The 25,846-nt window shown below is 36.3% G+C and overlaps 1 protein-coding gene across 2 annotated transcripts in view; it reads right to left on the reverse strand.

Moving 5' to 3' along the window:
• Positions 1 to 289: 289 nt before the first annotated feature.
• marchf2 (membrane-associated ring finger (C3HC4) 2) overlaps positions 290 to 25,846 on the reverse strand; it is a 78,221-nt gene continuing 52,664 nt past the window's right edge. For both annotated transcript variants that reach the window (XM_073068643.1, XM_073068644.1), the window contains exons 4-6: positions 21,918 to 22,113; positions 21,026 to 21,235; positions 290 to 7,472 (exon numbers count right to left, since the gene is read on the reverse strand). In XM_073068643.1, coding sequence (XP_072924744.1) covers positions 7,320 to 7,472; positions 21,026 to 21,235; positions 21,918 to 22,113 — 559 coding nt within the window. In that variant the 3' untranslated portion in view covers positions 290 to 7,319. The remainder of the gene's footprint in view (positions 7,473 to 21,025; positions 21,236 to 21,917; positions 22,114 to 25,846) is intronic.

Genomic DNA, 25,846 nt, shown 5'->3' on the forward strand with positions numbered 1-25,846 from the left:
AGGCACCTATAGATAAAAACAACATTTGGCATCACTGCTAAAGCCAACAATACTTTTACAGTTAATCACATGTGCTCTTTCCAGCAGAAGACAGATCAAATCAGAAGAAGCAGCCTCATGCAATTCCATCTGTCATCTTACAAGAATACCCAGCACACCAACTATTAATCTAGCTGGCAACTCAATGCAGATCAAGTTCAAAACTTTAATTTCTCTTTTGGTCTACAGGACTTTAATACACATATGTATAACATAACATAGTTATAGCAATGAAGTTCATCAAACAGAATGGAGTTTGAATAAGGTTTATTCCAGGTACTAAATTGAATTGTGAGTACATGTATCTTATTTATAAAATGGAATTAAGATAATCAGCCAAAGGCATTATAATAATTGTGATAATAAGAGTACAATAATTGGATATACAGTATATTTACAATTTAAAGCAACTGCAAACCAGATAGTTAAGACATCATACATTCAAAGAATAATGACATTAACAACATATATAGTAATTAACTACCATTGGGACAAAAACCACAGGAACGTATTCGACACCTGGTGAGGTGCCTAAAGTCTCAATTCATTTCCATGCAAAAAAGTCCTTTCTGCAAAGAGCTTGGTATAGTCTTTTCAAAAACAGTCTTTACAAAAACATATTTCAAAAATAAAACATTTGGAAATAAGTGAATGAAACATCATTGATTGAATTAATGTTTTCATATAATAAGCTTTTTGACTCTTTCAAGAGATGGTACAAAGAGAAAGAAGCAATTACTGAACAGTTTCCATCCTCAACAAGAATTTACTCCACAAAGTTTCAAATTCAACCAACAGTAAATCAATACAAAACAGAGCTGTATTCTGTTCAAGTAATTTTAGAGTGTCATTATCAAACACTTCAGGTTTAGAGAGGATTTTTAGGCAACCTCCTTTTGCCACAAGTCTTGTTCCTCATTCAATGGAACTAACAAAAGCCCATCTAAGTAATGGATTAAAATATGCTTTTACCTTCCTAAAATGTGACAAGTACTATTTTGGTATAATCAGATAGAGAGATTTATAGAAGAGGGAACTTTTCCAAAGATTAATTCCCAAAACTTTGCATTGGAGATATAAATCAGTGCATCATGGTGATTGGATTAACATACAAACAACTCCTCAATGGGATTCTAGCTACTGATTTCTTTGTGCAAATTCAAAGGTGCTTTAAAGATAAAAGATCTTACTAAAGATTTTGCCTCATACTTTTCTCTTTCTGTGTAATTTTAATTTCCACTTGAGTAATGTTCTTCCTGTACCTTATTCAAATACCCATTATTGATTTGATTCAAGAGCCCCTGCAAAGAAGGCTACTGGCAAAATATTTGACTATAACAGAACTGAGCCAGGCAACATACATGCATGCCATTAAGCAGGAACAGTGTTATGAAGCATGATAAATGCCCTCTTTCAATTTAGGCATTTGTGTTGAAAACTACTGTTGCTGAAGTCTGTAATAAAATTTAAAAATGCTGGAAACATTCATTAGATCAGGCAGCATCTGTGGAAAAGAGAAATAGTTAACGTTAGAGGTCAAAGACCCATTGACATGTTGTCTGCCACATGTTTTCAGCATTTTTCTTTTTATTTCAGGTACTGGCAGCTTCTATTTTACCTTAACTGGTTAAGTAAGGAGTGGGATCAAACTTGGAATTCTTGTTCTGCATGGTTCAGCCAGATGCTGTCTTTTTTGAAATTAAACTTATTTTTGGAATACTAAAAAATTAGAAACATGCACAAATAAATCTACTAAGTGCATATAATACAATTAATTTTAAATGCAAAGTAGTTGATTTAGATTATGAGCTCCATTAATCCATGTGTATAATCTTGCTCTAGATAAAATAGAAACTTTTAACTTTTACACTTAACTGGTTGCAAACACATTGCATCTCCTATTCTATTGTTTGGGAGATTTAATTTTGAGAAATATTCTAACAGTCAAGTTTATAAAACTGTACCATTTTAATATGTGGATTTCCAGTGCATTATTATCTCATCCAAAACATTAACTCCAGACTTACCTCCAATGAGTCTGAAAGATAGCACAGAATAGTGAGGCACATTTATTTACATAATCAAAATAAAGAATTCTACCAAGGTCAAGAGTGGAATCTGTTTCTTGAATCCATTTAATTCATGACAACCAATCAATGAAGAAAAACAGAGCATGAGACCAGGGCTCTGGGAACAAAATTAGAGTTTTGAAAATCCTGTCATAAATATCTGTGCATCAATTAAGACATTTTAAAACTTTGAAAAACAATAAATAAAAATGCATTAGCTGAAGATCCAAATGGAGGATCTTTAAAGTAAATCGGTACAGTATTTTATGTAAAATTAGAGTTCTGTTCCATTCTCAGAAGGAAAAGAGTGTCAGTTTAACAACTAGAGTACAATCTTTTGTTATCTTTCCACATCTATTAATCCAAATTTTGTGCAACTATAAAAAATACATCTCAGCTACATTTCTACAATTTTGAGAGTGATTTTTGCCACAATGCCAATTTAGTCAATGGTTATTCTTAATATACTTGATAATTCAAAAATGGATCAGTTTCCTAACTCTGGCTGGGCCAAGGATTCAGGGGTTGTTGGTCACCATTTGATACATTATCATGCAGCTATCCTTTAGAATACAAACAAAGAATTATTTTATTGTATAAGGGCTAGCCCATCTTTTTTCACCAAGATATCAATAAATGTGCACTGAGCAACAGAAGTCAGTTGACGATGATCAGGAACAGGAAACTTAATTGATATCCCTTCCCTTCTTGGCATTGGGATCACTGGATACTTGTTAAATACCATGGCCACATTACTAGCATCAGATCAGGAATTCATTCATCATCTCCCACCGTAATTTCCCTGAACCACGTAACATTCCTTGAATTTCTGCTAACTTTATATTCAACCAAGTACAATGAGTGTCCAACCAATTCACTACATCTCCACATTTCAATCAACACCTCAAAAATAAACCCAATGGAAGGAGTACATCTATTAATGCATATATAAACACTTTGAAAACCAGCTTTGGACGAGGATTAAATATTTTTTAAAAGTGCAGATCAAATGTTAAGAATCTGCAGCAAAAAAAGCAGAATTCCAATCCTGATTCACTTTTAACTTGGTGAACAATTGACTAAAAGATTCAAAGGGCAGCAACTTGGTTACATTTTGCAATTTCTATGCCTTTAAGCAAAAATAAAAAAATTATATCTGTAGCACATGAATACAATTCTATGGACACTATTAAAAGCTACCAAGAAAAATCTATAGAATAAAACATGTTTAGTCAGCACACAAAAATTACTGAAAGGGAATTAAAGTAAACAAATTAAAGCTCAAAGTAAAGCAATATCAGAAAATTCAAGGAAATTCAACTTAATTCTACAGTTTTATATCTAAACTCCTCAGAGAGATGCTTATAGAGTACCGACAATGAGGTATACACATTACCCAAATCGGCAAAAATTCTTTGAGCCATTAGGCAGTAAAATAATAGCTTTTCAAGCATTAAGTGTTCAAAAACATCATTAACAGATTATATTGCTAAGATTCTGTATATTACCAGAAGAAAGGCTGTTGCACACCACTGTACCTTTCATAATTGATATTTCCATAAACCAGGTAAGCTTCTACCCTGTTTTCAAACTTATTCACGTAACAAACAATGGGGAAGTTCTTTCCAATGCTGATAATACTGTGATTTTATTCATAAACTAGAATAAGCTCAAATAAAAAGGTTCAAATTAAGAAAGCAAAATATTACAAACTTTTCTTAATTAAATGCTTAACTCAGAGTTAGAGTATGAAGTGAGATGTGCCAATCTTACCCCGTCTAACCCTTAACTTGTACATTCTAGTCTGATACTTCAGATGTAATACTGACTGAAGCTACTCAGTCTTGTTTAGATAACATAATAAACCACTTTGTTTCTCTGTTCCATCAAATATAAAATACTCTAAACGAGCATGTGGCTTTCACAGTCTCCTAGTCAATACCTTCTCTTCAACAATAACCAACATAGTTCGCAGCACTCCTTTATTTTGCATTGCTGTTTCTACACCTTTATACACTGTCTGTTAGGGATAGTGACATCTGGTCATACGGGGCTAGGAAGCTTCAACAGGGCCCAGGGCAGGGACAGACGCAAACTGGTCCAGGAAGAGATGTGAACAGCTATTGAGGAAGTCTGTACCACCCAAATGGGGCAGCAGAGAGCTTGGACAAGGTGGGATGGTGCGCTGAAGCGGAACATCTTCTGTTCCAATCTTTGGCAGGCAGAACCCCATTGCATCAAGTTCATGATCCAGGCTGTATACAACGTCCCGCCTAGTGCACTGAACCATTTTGCTTGAGGCAAAAGCGAGGCACCATCATGTCCTCTCTGTCCTGGAAGAGAGGCCCTGGAACACATCCTCAGCAACTGTCCAAAAGCCCTGGGAGAAGGCTGCTACCACTGGTGCTATGACTAGGTGTTGAAGGCAGCGGCAGAAAATATCTCCTCGGCCATGCACCTCTGTCAATTCAGAAAGCCCAAAGCCTTTGTCAAAGCTGGAGACCAACCACAGCCTCAGCCCAGATCACCTGCAGGCTTGCTCACCATGGTGTTTAACTGGCAACCAATAATTAATCTTGGCAAGCAATTAAAGTTCCCTGACTTCATCACAGCATCATCACTGAGGTCTGACATGGTCATTCTGAAAGAAACCTCAAAGCAGGTGCTTTGGGAAGACCAGATTGAAGAGGCATTTGAGTGTAAGAAGGCCAAATACCAGGAGCTGGTAGAGCAATGTCAGATTCAGGGGTGGAGGGCATGTTGCAAGCCTATAGAGGTGGGGTGTAGAGATTTTGCTGACTGCTCACTCTGCAAAGCATACTCTCTCCTTAACATTACTGGAGCTGCAAACAGAAGAGCCATCAGGACTGTCAAGGATGCTGCTCCAAATGGCTATGGATCAAGAGGTGTGACCTGTGAACCAATGTTGCTGGGACACAAGCCAGGACCGGATCAACCTTGAACAGACCGCCTGGCCAAGGGTGTATGATGTTGAAACACCCAAAACATCCAATGACCCCAGGTTACATGAGTAATGATGTGACCCAGCACATCTTAGGATCTATCTCAGCATCATACACATTGTTCAGTAAACACATGCTGATCACTTTGATTACAAGAATAATAATGAAAATTCTTCAATGAAACAGTAATCCAATAGTTGTGGTTGTGAAATGTTTTGGGATATTAAAAGAATGTGATAAGACTATTTTTGAAATGTTAGTGATCAATTCAATTAAATTTACTTTATTAGTTAAAATTTTAAAAGTTATAAATAGATGTAAACCAGAATTTCCAATAAAAAAAGCTCCTTTTTATGCTCTCATTACCACTCTAATTCAATGAAGATATATCCACTAGGTTTGATTCATCATTTGAAAAATTGGTTTAAAATAAAAGCACATTTGTATTCTGAATAAAATGAAACATTACTACATAAAAAATAAGGCCATAATGCTTAAAACCTAAAAGTGCATTTCCAATGGGACAACAGGTTATCTTCTTACCCAACACTTGTCTTTCTGCAAGTGCTTTAAACTGACAGCATCATAAATGCATTTATTTAATATTTTATGGATGATCAACAACTTTGAAAGATAATTAAAAGGTGAGGTGTGAGGTCCATAACATGTGTTCAATTTTCTACTCTTTAACACTGTATCACCAACAACTTGTCGTAAATACAAATAATTTACAAACACAGACACAAACGTGAAATGAGAGATGAAGAGTGCTGTAGAGTTTTATCAATACTGGTGTTCTCTGGTACACTACTATTCATTTTAGTTCTGGAATCAAAAAGATAAATGAAAACTGTTGAACAAAATTTATCATATATTTTTTCAGTCTCCTTAAGCTTGTGTTCAAAGTTTAGATAATTTTTGGAACTTTACAAAAGTAAATTTAAAATGTGCATCAGGTATTCTATGACAAAACTATAGTAAGTGGTATATTCATTGAAAACTAAGTTTTAATACTAGCTGCTGTAATCATATATTTAATAGTGTTCTTTAGCTGCCTGACTCACCAAATGATTATGGAAAGACATAATGGGAGATGCAGCGTCCTAGCTTTAATATACAAAAGAGCCCTAACAAACATTAACCAATGAAACATAAAGGCATGTTTGATGAAGAAATTTCTTCATTCCCTAACTCATTCTATACCAAAGCCCAAACCACATTAAGATTAGATTATACAGCAAAGATTCAAATCTTCTACTATACAAAACATATTGAATAACAGTTTTCTAGACTTCCCTCTCTCGTTAATGAGTACCATAGCTCCAATTTTCCATTGGGAACATTTTTACTTCCTCTTATCCCATTTGGAAAACATTCTGCTTCAATATTGCAAATTTGACCTCAGAAGGTATTCCATTTAGTGAAATTCTCCGACTATATACTATGAGTGCTGCAAGCTGACTGCAGTGTTACTAACTGTATCACAAGTGAGTGATCTTGAAAAACATGCAGATTTTTTGGTGCTCAGAAGTGTCATTTAGTAAAGCAAGCACAAAGCTTCCCAAAAATCAATGCATAATAGTGTTAGAGTGTGTCAATTTGTTGCAAATCACTGATATGAGACCAGCACCACATCCTGTATACAAGAAATACTTCAGCAGATTCTTTTTAAATGTGGAAATTCCAAACATCTACAATTCAAAACTCAGCAACCGCATTTAAACTTTCTGATTTCCTCCAGGGCTCAGATTTCTGTTTCGTCACTTCATTTATAAACAACATTCACAAGAAATAAAGATCTCCGAACCTACTTTAGTTAGTGCTGACCGACCCAATAACTGGCTACTGTGCAATGCCGAAGCCATATCTCTCAAAATAAAAGCAGTTCAACACATTGTAACCTTAAGTCATTTTCTAAGCATGGTAAAACAAATGATTGTCTAAGTTCAAATTTCAACGGTCCCATTCCATAAATTTCAATCTTACAATGGAATAACAATACTATCCAAATGAGTGGCGCTAATATGAAGTTTCAAAACCCCACTCTTTATTGGGAATGCATTTAGATGCAGGCTGCATATATACTGTCTCCTGAGAGTGTTGCAAATGAAGTTTGCGTCATGTGTATTCCATGAAATTAAACAAGTTGTTGTTGTTTTGTCATTCCTTGCTGAGATTAGAAAGCACATTTCAAGGACTGTAGACTTAATGAATTGTCATTTCTTTAAGGTTCTCTGTGTCAATGAATTTACACAATTGTTTCACTAGAATCTTTCCTCACAAGTTTTGAAGAGAGGAGAGAATGTTGAGCGATATTCTTCTGGTCTGCAGCCATTAATCGGACTTTTTGGTTTGTCCTTCGCCATTCTGAGTAAAGCTGGCAGTGATAGCGGAATGAAACCTGTGGGCAAAAATCAACATGTATTATTCTTACAGGTACTGTTATTCCCCCAGTGTGATTCCATTATCTTGCACAGTCTATGCTTTTCTTCCTTTGGTGGTGGTGGTCTGGTGAGAAAAGGGGGATGGGTTATCGGTGGTGAAACATATTTTGACATCAGAATGGATAGCCATTTGGTGGCCTATTTTAGTATTTGGTGAATATTAGGCAAAACCAATTGTGTCTTTACTGGCCAATTGTACCACCATTAAGATAATCTAAATAGCAATTAGCCAATTTAACCTAGACCAGCAATTGATGCAAGGGTGTCCCCACCAGACCCCAAGACAGGAAATAATTTTCTGCAATTATTCCAGATTCTGAAACTTACTTCAGTTGTCAGTTTACTTTTCTCACATCAATTATGTACTAAATCGGGAAAATGAGATATTTGCCTTTAAATAGCTTGCCAATGGGTTTTTAAATCCAGATACAAGACACAAAAATGATATCTACAGTATTTCATTTTAAATCCATGTACATTTGCCAATGGAAACGATCTAAATATTGGTTTCATATTTACAGGTTCAGAGAAAAATGTCCATCAGCAACAAGTAGTGGATCATGCATCATCATACCAGACCGGAGTTGCAGTTCTAAATTGGGCTGCTGCAAGCCACACTGCAGATTGCTAGGGTTGTTTCCCTACAGAAACAACAAACAACCTCAACTTTGTAAGTTTCTTTCCAAATCTGTGCCCCTGACATTTAGAATGACAACAGCAGCAGATGCGTGGAATGATACCAATTTCAAGTTCTTCTGCACGTGGAAGTGTTTGGCTCACCATTGTGCCAGGAAGTCTACAGTTCAAAGTTTAAGGTAAATTTATTATCAAAGTACATATATGTCATCATATAAAACCCTGAAATGTCAAAGAGCATAGCGAATACATTTCCAACCTCACAGTGGAACCCTGGGCCAGATACTATTCTTGCTAGTAAGGATGGTGTCAATCCAAACACATGGAGCAGGTTTCTGCTTTTACTATCTACAAGACCACACATTAGGAATATGATGAAATGTACAGTAAGAGTGATTAGAAAGTACAGAACACTACATGATGCTGTTGTAACTAGGTTTTATTTATTCAGTGCAGGTGTGTATCCTCAGTCATTTCATGGGGATGAGCCTGAATTTATTATTATAGATAATAATTTCCCTGCCAGACATATCCTTGCAGAAGACTTTATATTAATCTCTTTATCGATTATGAGGCTGAGGATAGAGGTGTATCAGCTTCTGACACCTTCACTCTCTTCCACCCCACCATGTACATGCTTCTGCTTTCACACAATGAATAAATTTAAATGGACTTACAGTATACTTCAGTTAAGCATGGACATGTAGACTTCAAGGTGCATGGACATCATTTTATAACTTGGGCAAATGACTAGAAAAAGATGTGATGACCAATTATAGGGCAGCAGTAGTTCTGGTTTCCCCTCTCTGTGTTTCTAAAATAATGTGTTAGAAATGACTGCACTCCAGGATATAATGTAAAAACACTATGTTGCTTCATGTTAAACAATCAGAATGCTATCGATTAAATGTGGAAAAGACATTTTGCTATTGCTGAATATGAAGTCTTAGAAACCCACAAACTGCAACTGTGGTTGCTATGTACCATAGTTGAGTCTGCATTGATTTAATCAAATCAAGACCTTTAATCCTTGTCAGTGTGTTAGGAAAAGATGAGTGCTAAGCAAGTAATAGGAGACTGCACATTCAGTGACTTGATTACAACAATCCGAGCCCATGACAAATGGCTTTTAGCATGCAATTTGGGACTCACTAACATACACTGTTACTACCAAGATTATAAGAGGGGAATATTTTTTAAAACAAGAGATTAACCAGAGGGAACCCAATTGAACACAGCACTGTAAGAATAAACTTACTTGGAACATAACATTTGCTAAAGGGTTTCCCCAAGAACAGGTCATTGGTTCATTGTGTAGAGGCGATAGTGAGTACTCACATTATGGAAAATACTGTACATGCCTGTGCCCTAGTACATCAATCTCCCAACACACATTTCTGAGTGCTATTTTAGTGATAATTCTGAAATCAGCTGGGAAATTCACAATTTGAAAGTCCCAAAGGAACCATGTTTAGCCTTTCCACCATGCAAAATTACAGTTGCAGTCATCTTTAAAAGAGAGTCATGGTCTGTGAGGAAGTTCCTTGGTCGATATGGCTAAGAGCTCCATATGCTAGCTCACGAGCAATTCAACTTTGACCGTATAATTCAGCTGCTTTAGAATAAATCACAATGAGTCATAATGTGTTGACCAGGATATGAGTAGATGAGACTATTATAAACACACAAAAATGAAAACATGTAATAGCACATAATATACCTAAATAAGGTAGCTATTTTGACTGTAGTCAGAGAAAGTTCTTCCTTCAAGCCAAAGTCTTCAAGTTATTCTCAGTACAGATAATTACATGTTTAAATTTTAGCAGTCTATCAGCCTTATCAGATTTAGTAATTTAGTTGATGTCTAACAAAGCCTTAATAATATTTATGTAGAAAGAATCCTCATTAGGGACGAGTTGTTCCTATCTTTGTTTCTTTACTGATAATGATAAACTCCAAATGATTACCATCATATATCTCCTTCATGGTAGGGCTCATTAACAAAGTGAAAGGATAATGCCACAAGAGCTGCAGTTTCATAACTGGCTAATAAATTGGTGGATCTGGTGTCCTCATGGTCATTTCCAAATTGTTCAAAGCAAGGAGTGTGGATACTGGACATGGACTGGTTAAGCAAGTGTAGGTTACATCTGCTGTAATTGAAATTGAAACTCCCAGTGAAGCAATACACTAAGATTAAACATAGAAAACCTACAGCACAATACAAGCCCTTCGGCCCACAAAGTTGTGCCGAACACGTCCCTACCTTAGAAATTACTAGGCTTACTTATAGCCCTCTATTTCACTAAGCTCCATGTACCTATCTAAAAGCCTCTTAAAAGACCCTATAGTATCCACCTCTACCACCGTTGCTGGCAGCCCATTCCACGCACTCACCAGAGTAAAAAACTTACCCCTGACATCTCCTCTGTACTTACTCCCCAGCACTTTAAACCTGTGTCATCTTGTAGCAACCATTTCAGCCCTTGGAACAAGCCTCTGACTATCCACATGCTCAATGCCTCTCATCATCTTGTACACCTCTATCAGGTCACCTCTCATCCTCCTTCGCTCCAAGGAGAAAAAGCCAAGTTCACTCAACCTATTCCCTTAAGGCATGCTCCCCAATCTAGGCAACATCCTTGTAAATCTCCTCTGCACCCTTTCTATGGCTTCCACATCCTTCCTGTAGTGAGGCAACCAGAACTGAGCACAGTTTTAGAGCACCTTCAACATAAAAATGCCAATGTTGCTTTCAGGTAGGCTATCTTTACCTCAGTTACACCTTCTTTGACTGGATGAGGAGCCAAGAGTTTAAGTTTCTTCCCATTAATTTTGAACTTTTAAACATACCTTGAAAGAAAGGATCTCCCTTCATAACCATTGTCAACATGCTCCTTCATTATTGAGCAAAATGCCTTCACCTCCTGCTCCTGCTATTGCTAAAGGTTTAATAATGCTCATCCACAATTAAGGTTGAGAAGCTACTATTTCTGCCTGTTCTTGCCCCATGGAACTTATCTCCCTATACCTCGACTCCCTCCCATCTCCATTTGTCCAGTCCCTTTCCACCTATATCTGGGACATCTCACTAGCCCTCCAGCATTTGGAAAAGTTCCAATTCCCCAGCCCCAACTCACCTTCACTACAAAATCTTAATACACCTTAATCCTACCATCAGGAAGGTCTAAAGGCTCCTTTCTACAACTACCCAGACAGAACAGAGATAGAGTTCCCATTGTCTTTACCTTCCACCCCGAGCCTCAGCATCCACTATACCATCCTTCATTGTTTTTGCCAGCTGCAACATTCATCTCCTCCAATCTTGATTACTGCATTCAGTACTTCCAATGTGGCTTCCTCTACATCGGCGAGACCAAACACAGACTGGGTGACCATTTCACAGAACACCTTCGGCTCGGTCTGCAATGGGCATCCCAAGCTCCCATCTGCAGACCATTTCAAACTCCTGCCCATCCCCACAATAACTTGTCCATCTCTACTGCCAAGATGAAGCCCTACACAAACAGGAGGAGAACCAACTTCTGCCAGGATAATTTATAATCTACCAGCATGAATACCATATTTTCCAGTTTTTGGTACCTTCCCCTTCTTTTTTCATCCTCTCTTACCTCCTTCCCCTTCTGATCCTCCAGTTCTCATTTTTGGTCCTCTTTCCCATCCCTCAGCCTCTCCATCACCCATCTTTATCCCCTTCCTTCTCCTAGCTCCATCCACCCACTTCACTCACAAGTTTCCACCCACTCCCATCTGGTTCTAACTGTCTTTCACCTCTCCTTTCTCCTCTAATGGTTCCCATTCTCATCTACTTATCCAAATCTAGCTTTGAGTTTTGTGTTCTTGCTCATCTCACCCCAGGAGGTGTCTCCCATATGCACCTCCTCTCCCTCATCTTGCTCCATCTTTCCCACCCCCCATTTCCAGTATAGGTCCGTAGTCTAGTGCAGCTTTCTCTGTGTTGTTTTTATTATTACGTAGTTCAGTCTAGTTTTTTGTACTGTGTCATGTAACACCATGGTCCTGAAAAACGTTGTCTCATTTTTACTATGCACTGTACCAGCAGTTATGGTCGAAATGACAATAAGAGTTGACTTGACTTTTTGATTGTCTCCATTTATCACTCACCAGCCACAGTCTTCCACCCCCTTTTCCCTTGCTATACTGGTCATCTCATCTCCCCACTCTCAGTCCTGAAGCAGAGTTTCAACCCAAAATATTTACAATCCCTTTCCTCCCACAGATGCTGCTCAACCCACTAAGTTCTTCCTGCAGATTGTGTGTTGCTCTGGATTTCAGCATCTGCAGTTTCTTGTGCCTGAGGATAAATGCATCATGCAAGCTCCCCAGAAACAAAGCATCAACCTTGAGAAACTTCTTCTCGTGCTTATAGACAAGTTGGCCATTAAGGTAGTGATTGATCACGTGACTGAAGTAGGGATCCAGCTTTAGTTGGGGAGCCACAAGCCACCAATGCAGCAGCAATTCACACTCTGTAAACCTTTGGAAAGTTCAAAAACCTTGTAAATCTACATGCCTGTTCCAGCTTCTGCTCCAGGTAAAAGAGAGAACATTTGTGGTCCAACAGCAGTTCTGAGCTGCAGATTGGGAAAGATGACAAAGATCACCTGCCACAGCCTGGAATCATCCAGTAGGTAGGCAGTTTAGAATGACTGCAGTCTTTGCCTTCATAGGCTGAGCAGTTCACACGTGGGTGAGTGTAGCTAGTGCTGTCTCAAGTAGATTACTGATCAGTACTGCCTTTGAAAAGAGCTTTCCAGCTTTGCTCCTGGAGTTGAAGTGTAATCCCAGGTATTTCCAGGGGTATATAGCCTTCAGTCCTTCTATCCAGTTCTCCTTTCTCTAAATTTTGACTGCCTAGGATAACGCACCTCTAGCCATGCAGCACATCCAGTGGCACAGTCTCTGAAGTAGTCAAACTGGTAAATGGAAACTTGCCACTGCAGATCAATTCCTATTTGTTCCATTTTAATGCTGCCCATCAGGAATATTAAAAAAAACTTCCTTTTGTTTCTCCTGTGAGATCTTTGGAAAGGTATTGGATGATGACACGGTTTACAGAACCATTCACTTTCTGTTTAGTATTAGTAGTGCGCACATGATAATTTAGAAATGGTGCATGGGCAAAGATTATAGGTGGTTATATCTATGACTGCAAATCAGGGTCCAATAGATGAAAATCCAAAAATCTCAGATACTAGAAAACTGAAATAAGAATAAAATGTTGGAAAACAATCAATGTATCCTGAAGTTTAAAAAAATGCTTTAAATAAACTGCAAGTCAGGCAGCATCTGTGGAGAGGGAATCAGAGTTAACATTTCAGATCAATAACCCTTCATTATGTCACCACAGATGCTGCCGGACCTGCAGTGTATTTAAAGCATTTTTTTAGCTTCAGAATACATTAGATGTTTGTTAATGTATTTGATCAGTTTCACACAGTATGCAGTTTGCTAAGAATAAATCACTATTTTGCAATAGTTAGAATTCTGAAAAAGGGAACATTCTATTAATCTTTGCTGCAGCAACTATAAATGATTTTTTAAATCCCCAACGCTAGGTTAAAAATACTTCAATTAAAATCCCTTTATAGGCTTGAAGTAGAGAGCCAAGCTAAGTTTTCAAAGGAAATGTACTGAAAGCAGAACAGATTCATTGTTATGAATTGCTTGTTGAACTTCGACCAACATTACATGGATGCCTTTATTGCCCATTTCTTAATGACTGGTATAGTTCTTCGAGACCGCCTCTGTCTGTCGATGGAGTAGCAGTAATTCTGTGCTGCTCTTAGCTTTCTCTCTCTTCCCCCCAGCTTAAATATTGAATTTATAATTTTTAATTGCTGATTCTTGAAGGGGAGTAATATGTTTACAAGAAGTGGGAAGAATTTGCATGAATCTACTGACAAAGGGAATGGTAAAGGTAATGGAAAAGGAAAGATGCCAAAGGAAAGATCTGATGAAATGCCATCATGGGCTGAAGACATTGTTCAGGCATTGAATTTAATTCAAGAACAGAATACGGTAATTAAAGATCAACTGGAAAGGAATAATAATGAAATTAAGTTATTTCTGGGAAATCTTAAAGATGTGGAGACTCAAGTTACTAAACACAAAGAGGAATTGAAGTTAACCAAGCAGAAATTGTCTGAAACTACAACCCGTTTGCAAAAAGATTATAGATTTAGAAACCAGGTCTCGCCAAAACAATATACGAATCGTTGGATTGCAAGAAGAAGCTGAAAATTGAGATTTAAGAGTTTACTCTTGTAAGCTCTTTCATACTTTATTTCCGACTATTTTATCAAAGCCGCCTGCTAAAGAAAGAGCACACAGACTTTCGAAATTTAAAAACTCAAGCAGACCAAGAGTTATTTTGGTTTGTTTTCATCACTTTAAAATTAAAGATCAAATAATGTGGCAGGCAAGGAAACAGAGTTTTCAGATTCAACCAGTCTGAGCTCCGTTTTTATGAAGATTACCCGAAAGAAGTAATGGAACAAAGATTAAGATTTGCTTCGGTAATGAAACAAGCATATGATAAGAAATTATTTCCCTCTCTGAGATATCCAACAAGAATGAAAGTTTCTCCTCCTAATTCTTCTCCACGTATTTTCTTCGACCCCAAAGCCACGCTGGATTTTGTTCAGGCTATACCTATCACCGTCACTGATGTTACTACCGAATGAACTATTTGAAAAGCTGTTTGATTATTTGTATATTATTCATAGTTTTAAAAGAAGATATATGAAGGCTAACTGGATATTTTATTGAGAGATTAATAAAAGAAGATAAGAAAACCTGCTTATTATTATATCCTATTGGATTTTTTTTGGAAAGATTTATGGCTCAAGTTTGACTGTTTAAATGGCTAATTAGATATTTGACTGAGAAAAGGGGATAAAGGGATTTGTTCCTTTTATCTAATATTTGGTTTTGATGTTTCTTAATTTACTGAATGGTAGTTTTCTTTCCTATTAATAGGGTTTCTTTATATATATATATATATATATCCAGGAGGGTTTAGTTACTTATGATATTACTAATTAATATTTCTATAAATTTAGTTCAGTTAAATATACTATTAACCCTTCTTTTTTATATCTGTTTTATTATAGTGATATATAACTGAAATTAATCATTTTCTTAGAGATTTAAAGCTTAATTTAAGATGGCGCTGGTTTTTCTCTTTAAGAGATTATATTATTTTGGTTCTTTTTTGTTTAATACATGACGGAATGTAAACACTCGCCTTTGCTGAGACGTTATTGTCTTTCTTGCAAGGTCATCTTATTTTTTGTGTACAGGCCCTTGCTGGGGGGGGGGGGGGGGGGGAGAGACCGACAGAGCAGCCCATGGCTTCGCATCTATCTTAGTTTGCTTGCCTTTCTTCGGACTTTTGGGGGGGTGGACGGGTTTAGAGTTAGGAGTTTTTTTCCCCATTGGGTGGTTCCGGAGCATGTGTGTTTTCTATATGGCTGTATTCGTCATCACCGCCATCTTTGATAATCCCGTATTGGTATGTGCTCTGCGCATGTATAAAGTAAATTAGAATAAAATTATACTATGGCAGTCAAACGGATTAATGTAATAAGTTGGAATGTACGTGGTTGGAATCATCCTATCAAATGAAAAAAGACTTTCAAAATTATTAATCGATTCCAACCTGATATAATTTTTGCTCAGGAGACACATAACAAGGCGGGAGATCAAAATAGGTTTTTTAGATGGTGGAATGGCCTGCAGTTCCATGGTACTTCGCAAAGTAAAACTAAGGGCGTATCTATCTTTATTAAATCTAATATATTTACTCAAGAGGATATTGAATTAGACTCTAATGGCAGATTTTTAATTGTTAAAGGAGTGATTTGTAATAGAAAGGTTGTTTTAGTTAATTTGTATGGTCCCAATTTAGATGATCCTTCTTTTTTTAAAAAAGTATTTGCTTTATTGCCAGATTTAAATGAGTATATGTTAATAATGGGTGGGGATTTCAACTGTTGTTTAAATCCTATGATTGATAAGAGTTCAACTAATCAGAGACTTCCAAACCGCTCTACATCAGTTATCAACTCCTTTTTGATTGATTTTGGGTTGATCGAATTATGGAGGCATTTACACCCTGATAATAGAGAATATTCCTTCTTTTAGCGTGTCTACAAAAAATATTCCAGGATTGATTATATTATAATTGATCCCCGCCTTTTGCCTAATGTTAAAAACTGTGAATATGACGCTATTGCTATATCTGATTATGCACCTTTGAGTTTGTCCTTTGAATTTGATGATGTCATTTTTGTCCGTCCACCATGGCACATGTCTTAGACTTTATTGCAAAACTCTGATTTTAACAGTTTTATTGAAAGCCAGATAAAAGAATTTTTTCTTTTTAATGATATAGGAGGTATGTCCAAATTAATTATATGGGATACATTCAAAGCATTTTTACGTGGTCAGATTATTTCTTATTCAGCTAAACTCAAAAAACAGACAAAAGCAGAATTAGATAAAATTTCAAAACAAATTAAAGATTTAGATAATGTCTATGCGGTTTCCCCTAATATTGACTTATTTTTTTAAAAAGGGTGGAACTTCAATCACAATATAATCTATTATTAACTCATCCAATTGAAAGTTATCTACTTAAGTTAAAGAGCCAATTTTATATGTTTGGAGATAAAAGTAATAAATTACTTGCATTTCAGTTAAAATCGGCTGGAGCCAAAAGGCAAATTTTGAAAATTCATAGAAAGGATGGTACCTTGGATCACGAATATGAAGAAATCAATAAGATTTTCCAAGATTTTTATACTGAACTTTATAAATCTCAATCTTCAGCAGATTCTTCTGAAATGAATGCTTTTTTACGAAAGATTGTTTTCCCTAAAATTTCTGCTGAGGATCAAAAAACTCTTGATGCCCAAATTACTGAATCCAAAATCCATAAAGCTATTTTTTCAATGCAATCTGGTAAGGCTCCTGGACTTGATGGTTATCCTGTAGAATTTTATTAAAAATTTGGAAAACTACTTTCTCCATATATGTTGGAGATATTTAAAGACTCTTTTGTGAAAAGTGACTTACCCTTTACTTTCTATGAATCTTCTATTTCTTTAATCCTCAAAAAGGATAAAGATCCTACTGATTGTACCTCATACAGACCTATTTCATTACTGAATATTGATGCTAAGATTCTCTCAAAGATAATGGCCAATCGGTTAGAGAGTATTTTGGGTAAAATCATTTTTAAAGATCAAACAGGCTTTATAAAGGGTCATTATTCTTTTTCAAATGTCCGGAGATTATTTAACATTATATATTCGCCCACTTCTAAAACTCCACAATGTGTTATATCTTTGGATGCTGAAAAAGCATTTGATCGAGTCAATATTTAATGTTTTAGAAAAATTTGGTTTTGGTATTAATTTTAATAATTGGATTAAAATGATATATAAAGCTCCTGTTGCTACTGTTGTCACCAATAACTGTAGGTCTCCCCTTTTTCAGCTATCATGGGGGACAAGACAAGGTTGTCCATTAAGTCCTTTGTTATTTAACTTAATATTAGAACCCCTTGCTATTGCTCTTCGTGAAGCTAGGAATATTCATGGGATTTTTATGAATGAGACCATGCACAAGATCTCTCTTTATGCTGATGATTTATTGGTATATATATCTAAGCCTGAAGAATCTATTCCTGCTTTGCTAAAATTATTTGACAAATTTGGAGATTTTTCAGGATATAAAATAAATTTTAGTAAAAGTGAATTACTTCCTTTAAATGAATTTGTCTCTATTTATGATAATATTCCTTTCAAAGTTACGGATTCTTTAAGATATATAGGTGTCAGAATTACAAAAAAAATAAGGATCTTTATAAAGCTAATTTTCCTCCTTTAGTGGACTCTATGAAGTACTCATTTAGTAGATGGAGCCCATTTACATTTTCACTTGTTGGTCATATTCATATAGTTAAAATGATGATTTTACCGAAATTTTTATATTTATTTCAGAATATTCCTGTTTTTTTGACTAAGGAGTTTTTTGATTGGATTGATTCTATTATTCTATCTTTTATTTGGGATAATAAAAGACCAAGGATCAGTAAAAATCATTTACAAAAGTTGAAAAAGGATGGAGGTCTCACTTTGCCTAATCTAAGAATGTATTATTGGGCTATTAATTTGCGATATATGTCCTTTTGGTTATATTGGGGTGATAGGAATGATCGGCCAATCTGGGTAGACCTGGATCTGACAGCGGTGAAACAGTTTTATTTAACTTTGTTATTATTAGGAGTTGCTCTACCTATACAATTAGCTAAAGTTGCTAATTTAAATTTATATCCTGTGGTTAAGCACTCTTTACAAATTTGGCTCCAGTTCCGCAATTTTTTTTAACGTTAAAAAATTTAAACTTTGTAGTATAATTTATCGTAATTACTTTTTTAAACCTTCCTGGAGTGATCCAATTTTTTTACTTTGGAAAAATAAAGGCACTAAGTCCTTTTTGGACTTATTTAAAGAAGGCAGATTGATGTCTTTTGAACAATTAGTCGATAAATATTCTCTTTCATATTCACATTTTTTACAATATCTTCAAGTTAGACATTTTTTACAAAAAAATTTAAGTAATTTTCCTTATATGTTGGAGGCTGACTTGTTAGATACTATTATGAATATGAACCCCTTGATGAAAAGTTCTATTGGAAGAATTTATAATTTATTATTACAATGGGATAAGTGTCCTTTACTTAAGATTAAACAGGATTGGGAGAAAGAACTCAATTTGACTTTTATATGGGAGGATTGGACGCAGATTTTGAAGTTGGTTAACTCTTCCTCGGTTTGTGCTAGTCATTCACTGATTCAATTTAAAATTGTACATCATTACCATTGGACAAAAGACAGACTTTCTAAAATATTTCCCAATGCTGACAAGTATTGTGATAGATGTAAAACTGAGATAGCCGCACTGACACATATGTTCTGGTCATGTTCTATATAAAAACCGTTCTGGAAGTCAGTCTTTTCGACAATTTCTAAAGCACTTTGAATCAATTTACAACCTAATAAATTGACTGTGCTTTTTGGAATAATTCCTCAAAATATTCATGGTATTTCTCTGTCTGACCAACTGTTATTGCGTTTGTTACATTGATAGCTAGGAGGGCCATCTTGTTGAAATGGAAGGATATATCTGCTCCTACTTTGTCACAATGGTTCTCTCAAGTGATGCCGTGTCTTAGCTTGGAGAAAATTAGAAGTCGAACCTTTGAACCTTTATTTGATTTTGAGAAGAGATGGGGCTCATTTGCTCTTTATTATCATTTCAGTTAACTGATAGATATCCTCCACGATCTAAATGTAAATTTTGTTTTGATATATTTTTTCTTCTTGTTGGTGGTTTGATGTTTATTTTTAGAAGCTTTCTATATGACGCATGGCTCCGGGGTTGTGCCCTCAATGGGTTCTTTTTTTTCTCTCACTTTTCTTGCTTAGTAGGGATTTTTTTTAATTCACAAAAATTTTCAATCTTTAAAGATAATTTTTTTGAGGCATTGTAAGTGTTGGTACTTCGCTGTACCTGTGTATTTTTGAATAATAATAATAATAAAAAGATTTGAAAAGAAAGACTGGTATAGTTCTTTGTTTTATTTTGAAACAGATCCCCAATTCAAAAATATGATATCATCTTGATTTCATATTTCTTTGAGGATATTGGAAGGACAGTTGGAAAGACAGGTAGAGTGTTGAAAGATAGAATTTAATCCAGATAATTGTGAGGAAATGCACTTGTGGTGTCAAATACTATCAAGGCATGCAAGTTAACCAGCAGAAACTTCAGGAGTGTTGGTGCACAGGAGGACCTTGTAGATGAGGATATGTAGATAAGGTAGGGAAGAAAGTCTTCAGCATGCTTGGTTTTGTGGACCAAGAAACTGAGTATAAGATTTGGGATGCTATGTTGCATTTGTTCAAACATTGGTCAGGCCTCACTTGGAGTATTGTGTAGAGTTCTGGTCAGGAAGCTACAAGGTAATGTGGAAGCATCAGGAAGAATGCAGAAGAGATTCATCAGGATGTTACACCTGGAATGGAGGGCTGTGGTTATATGGAGAGTTTAAATAGACTGAGTTTATTCTCACTAAAAACTCAGCCGAGGAATGTTTATAAGATGATGGGGGGGGGGGGGGCATAGACATAGACAAAATCTTCTTAGGACGGAGGAATCTAAAACTAGAAGACACACGTTAAAGATGGAAGAGGAAAAATTTAAAGATCTTAGGAGCAAGTATTTCCTTTCAGAGGATGGAGGTTAGATAAATAAACTAACAGAAGAAATGGTAGAGCCAGATGCAATAACAATGGCATTTAGAAAGCTACTTGCATTGGAAAGGAGAAAAGGATAGAAGTCTAATGCAGGCAAATGGAATTAGCCTAGAGAGACATCACAGTCAACATGGACAAGGTGGGCAAAAGGGTCCATTCCTACGCTGCACAATTCTATAACTCAAAGACAGATTCATCATTTATCCAACTATTGTTGTGTTACTTTTTTTTAAATTCTGCATTCTTTGCACAGGAATTCATTCATTTTAAAAATATATACTGTTGATTCAATCTCCAAGATGTATTACAAAGGACAAAGTAGACTTATTTATATAAATGAAATGGGAGTCTAGTTTAGTAACAAAGCTATTAAAATAATTATTCTATAATTGCACACATAAAGGTGGGAAAAGGAGAAGTATTTCTTTCAACCTAGCAAAATGAGTGACACTATATGAGTGGAATGATTCAGCAATGTTTTACCTTGCTTAACTCCTACTTACCAGTGTCCACAGGACATAGATGGTAAAAAGTGCCACAGTGAGTGCAATAAGTCCAACTGCTTCTAGACGGCTGTTGAATTGTAGATGATCCTGTGCCCCTCGCAAGCAAAGCCAGCCAGAGATTGCTGCTAATGGAGTGATGAAAAGAAAGCAAATCATGTCACAAAACAATGTCCTCTTCTCATTCCTTGGACCGGGATCTCTCAGCCACTGAAAAACAGAAGAGCTTCATTACCTACCAAATATGTACAAGTCACATGCAAGATTCCTGATCTGTTATGCTTTTTTAAAAAAAATATTTGGTTAATAATAGGGTAGATGGCAGAAAAACTTAAGAAAAGCATAAATCCGTGGTTTGAGTTTATGATTTAGTCACAGGTAAAAAGCTACATAAATCTGTCTTAAAATATGCTACAAATTGAATATCAATAGCTTTCTTCTAACATTAGTGTCACTTCCAAAAAACTGAAATGTTATTAACTCCATAATTCAAGATTTGCAGTTCAAGAGAGCTTAATAGTAAAAACTTCAGACCTTATAATGAGGCAGAGAAGAATGAATTTCTACTTACTCATGAAATACCATGCAACAATTTGGCTTCAACTCAAAGGATATAAATTGGTGTGATGTGGTTACACAAATGCCTCCAGCTTAAGAAGGTTTGTTGTAGCCTTAGTGATCTCGTCAATAAGTGGGGAAGTGCCAAACCACTGTCAAGCATGCTAGCATTAATTTTATTTAGCCTTTAAAGCCTGATAAACTTCATAAAAATCTCTCAGAGGTGAAATCTATCATCAAATTTGAATGTACAGTAAAACCAGTAAAAAAAATGAGACATAGATTTCAAATACTGGTACCATAATGAACCGGATCATTGTTATCCTAAACCTACCTCCCTCAAAGGTCTAGGCTTTCGCTCAACCAGAAACTCAGTCTGGCATAGTTCACAGAAGCTGGTATTAGAAGATGAAAGCCATCGCTCTAGGCAGGTTTTGTGAACTGCTCCAAGTGTTCCAGTGCAACCACAAGGTGAAAGCAAAATTTCCAAGTTGTTGCCCTCATGACATATCCGGCAGATTGGTCCATCACTGGAAACAAACAAATATATTTTACTATGACATGCTTTTTAAAACATGTGTTGCTTTCTATTGCAAAGAATGCAGTAGACAGAACCAAATACAGTATCTAGCTAACCAATTTTATGAAATGAAGAGAAGAACCAAGCTAAATGTTGTAAGCCGTAACATAATCTTGTGTTCTGAAAAGGTTTATTAACTGCCTAAACTTCACATGTACACTTAACAGTCTCCACTAAGTTACAATGTCTTTATTCCCGTCCATGCGAGATATTGACAAGGACAAACTTGGGCAGCTAAAGGCAAAAAAACAAATATTTGACAGAATATCAAAATGTATCATTTCTCATATAAATACCCCTTTAAAAGTTACAATAAAATCTGAAAGGACCAGCATGAAGTGAGACACTAGATTTTGTTCTTGCCAATTCTTTCCCCATCCTTTTTTGATGCCTAAAGCTAGTGTGTTTTCTGTCTCATTTCTGATTAAGAGTCCTGGTTTTGATTGTTCACTGTTTCTTTTTCCATAGATGCTGTCTGACTTGTTGATTTTCAGCTTTTAAAGAACATTGCTCTACTGGTTAATTAGATTCAATGTGGTCTTCCCTGTACTACCACAATTAAATTAACTGAATTCTTCAGTATTAAAATATTGGTGGCATCTTTAGTTATAAATGAATGCAGCTTCTAAATTCGAGTGCAAATGTAAAGGTTAGATTCCACAGCATTCAAATTTCAGCCCAATTTGTAGCAAGTCTGTGCAAACCATAAGAAAATCATCACATCTTCCTGAAGTAAAACAATACTATATAGTATGAAAAAAACACCCACTAGCCAGCTGCAAAATGCATCCAGAGTGCTTGCCAAGCAGGAATGTTTCCAGAGCTGTAATTATATAATAAATTCAGCTCAGTGCTCAAATTTTGGTCATATTTAGTCCAAAAAATAATTTAAAATGATAAACTTCACTTTCTATAGCTGTTCACAACAAAGTCTAGAATTAATTTTGGTACTACATGACAAAACATTAAAATAAATTAGAGATATTGATTGTAAAACTGGAGGATTTTAAAACCTGTCTCCAAATCTCACCAGGACCTCTAGCTATTTCTTAACATTTCTTTACCCTTGCAGTTCAGATCTCTGCATAACCTACAATTCTCTCTACTCCTTCATCGGTGACTGTACTTTTAACTCTGGAAGTCCATCCCTAAGCCCCTTCTCCTTTAAAATACATTTTAATGCTATTTCTTTGGAGCTTTTTAACCAGATCAGGAAAACACTGTGCAATGTTTTATGTAAAATACAAATGGATTTTACAATGACTAAAAGAAAGTTAATCCCACATTTAGCCTTGCTAAGAGAAAAAAATCAAGCTTATGTCAGTACACAAAATGCTGGAGGAACTCAACAGGTCAGACAGCATCTATGGAGAGGAATAAATAGTCGATGTTTCAGGTTGCGACCCTTCATCAGACTCCTGGTGATAAAGACCTTCATCCTGATAAAGGGTCTCTGGATTTAAAGCATCTGCAGTAGAAACTGATGGAAACTAAGTAAGAACTCATGAACAGAAACCATTCAGATCAATCAATATGTATCCATAAAATGTTTACTTAAAATATTATGGAATTTCTTTCTTATGTTGACCTTTGCTTCTCTAGCTGTAATTGTTGTTAGATAGATAGATAGATAGATAGATAGATACTTTATTCATCCCCATGGGGAAATTCAACATTTTTTCCAATGTCCCATACACTTGTTGTAGCAAAAACTCATTACATACAATACTTAACTCAGTAATAATATGATATGCATCTAAATCACTAACTCAAAAAGCATTAATAATAGCTTTAAAAAAAGTTCTTAAGTCCTGGCAGTTGAATTGTAAAGCCTAATGGCATTGGGGAGTATTGACCTCTTCATCCTGTCTGAGGAGCATTGCATCGACAGTAACCTGTCGCTGAAACTGCTTCTCTGTCTCTGGATGGTGCTATGTAGAGGATGTTCAGGGTTTTCCATAATTGACCGTAGCCTACTCAGCGCCCTTCGCTCAGCTACCGATGTTAAACTCTCCAGTACTTTGCCCACGACAGAGCCCGCCTTCCTTATCAGCTTATTAAGACGTGAGGCGTCCTTCTTCTTAATGCTTCCTCCCCAACACGCCACCACAAAGAAGAGGGCGCTCTCAACAACTGACCTATAGAACATCTTCAGCATCTCACTGCAGACATTGAATGACGCCAACCTTCTAAGGAAATACAGTCGACTCTGTGCCTTCCTGCACAAGGCATCTGTGTTAAAAATGTATGAAAGCTAAAACATACTAGGATGATTATACATTCCTCTATCTACTTTCCCAAAGTTTCAGTGCAAAACCAGAAAAGATCCCAAGTGACACTAGCCAACTTCCTTCTCTGAGATTCCACTACAAATCCACCATCCCGTGGAGAAAAAAAATCAATCTCCCCCTCCTCTCCACACCTTTCCCAAATCAAATCCTGTTAACAATTGATCAATGTAGATACCTAGAAAAATCAGTTAATAATGTAAGGGGTTTAGAAATTCTGATTGTATTCCAATCTTCAAAGTGGAAGTCAGAAAATGAGGCAGATACTCCTCTCAACATGTTCTTGATATGCCTTAACCTCTTTCTCAATACCCGAGACTAGACCATGAAGGATTTTATGAATTCAGAATATCTGTATCTTTCAGGAGGAGATTAAATATCTGGACCTCAGCTGATAGCTCCACCAGAAAAAGAAAGCTGCCATAATTTGTGTTTTTTCAGGACTACTCTTCCTCCTTGGGAGTTGCATGATTCCTCATTATGCTGCTGTAAACTCTGCGGGACATGCTCTTGATGAGTCCTGCCAAAAATTTGCTGCCTGTTCAAAGTATGAAAATAACCATGAGTTCCGCCCTCATAAACCTCTACAAGCACAGTAGGCTTTCCAACAACTAAAGCACGAGTTTACTTCATCAACAAACCAACTCATTGTCCAATTACAAAGGAAACAATTTCACAATCAGAATGCGATCGTTGCTCGGCTCCTAGACCCCCAAAGTATCGTGACTAAGCATCCTCCTATTGTGCTTCCTGTAAAGATTCCATTCCTTTCTCCCCTACTTCCACTGTCTTCATTGTACTTGCTGCAATAATGAGACTTTTCACACAGGCGTCTTTGTAATGTCTTTCTTTCTCTCAGACTATGACTTCCCCTCAGCCACAGAAGGGAAGTATGGAGTCCTTGGTCTCATTTTATCTATTTCACACATTTCAGCTCTCATTCTCTATCTTCCTGACCTCTGGTCCTCACCTTTCAGCAGCTTCAGCATTCAACAGACCATCCTTTTCCATATCTGTCAGCTCTAGCAAGATTCCATCACCAGACAATCTGCTTCCCCCTCCTATTATGGTATCTTAAAAACTCCATTCCCTTTACCACTCTCAAATTCACTCTATCATATATCCTCATTAACCACTCATTGTCAAGCGGCATTTCCTCATGCAACTACAGAAGATGTAATACGTGTTATTTTGCTTTTTCTTTTTTCACCATCCAGGAACCCAAGTTGTCTGGTCAAATGAAGTAGCAATTCATTAGCAAACCTACCAATCCAGAGTACTGCATTCAGTATTCACAATGTGATTTCCTCTCGATTATAGGAACCAAATGCTGCTGGATATCTATTTTATGCTGAACCTGCATTCAGTCTGTATAGGCGATCCTAAGCAATTTTA

The sequence above is a fragment of the Hemitrygon akajei genome, chromosome 16, assembly GCF_048418815.1.
Source record: "Hemitrygon akajei chromosome 16, sHemAka1.3, whole genome shotgun sequence".
NCBI lineage: Eukaryota > Metazoa > Chordata > Chondrichthyes > Myliobatiformes > Dasyatidae > Hemitrygon > Hemitrygon akajei.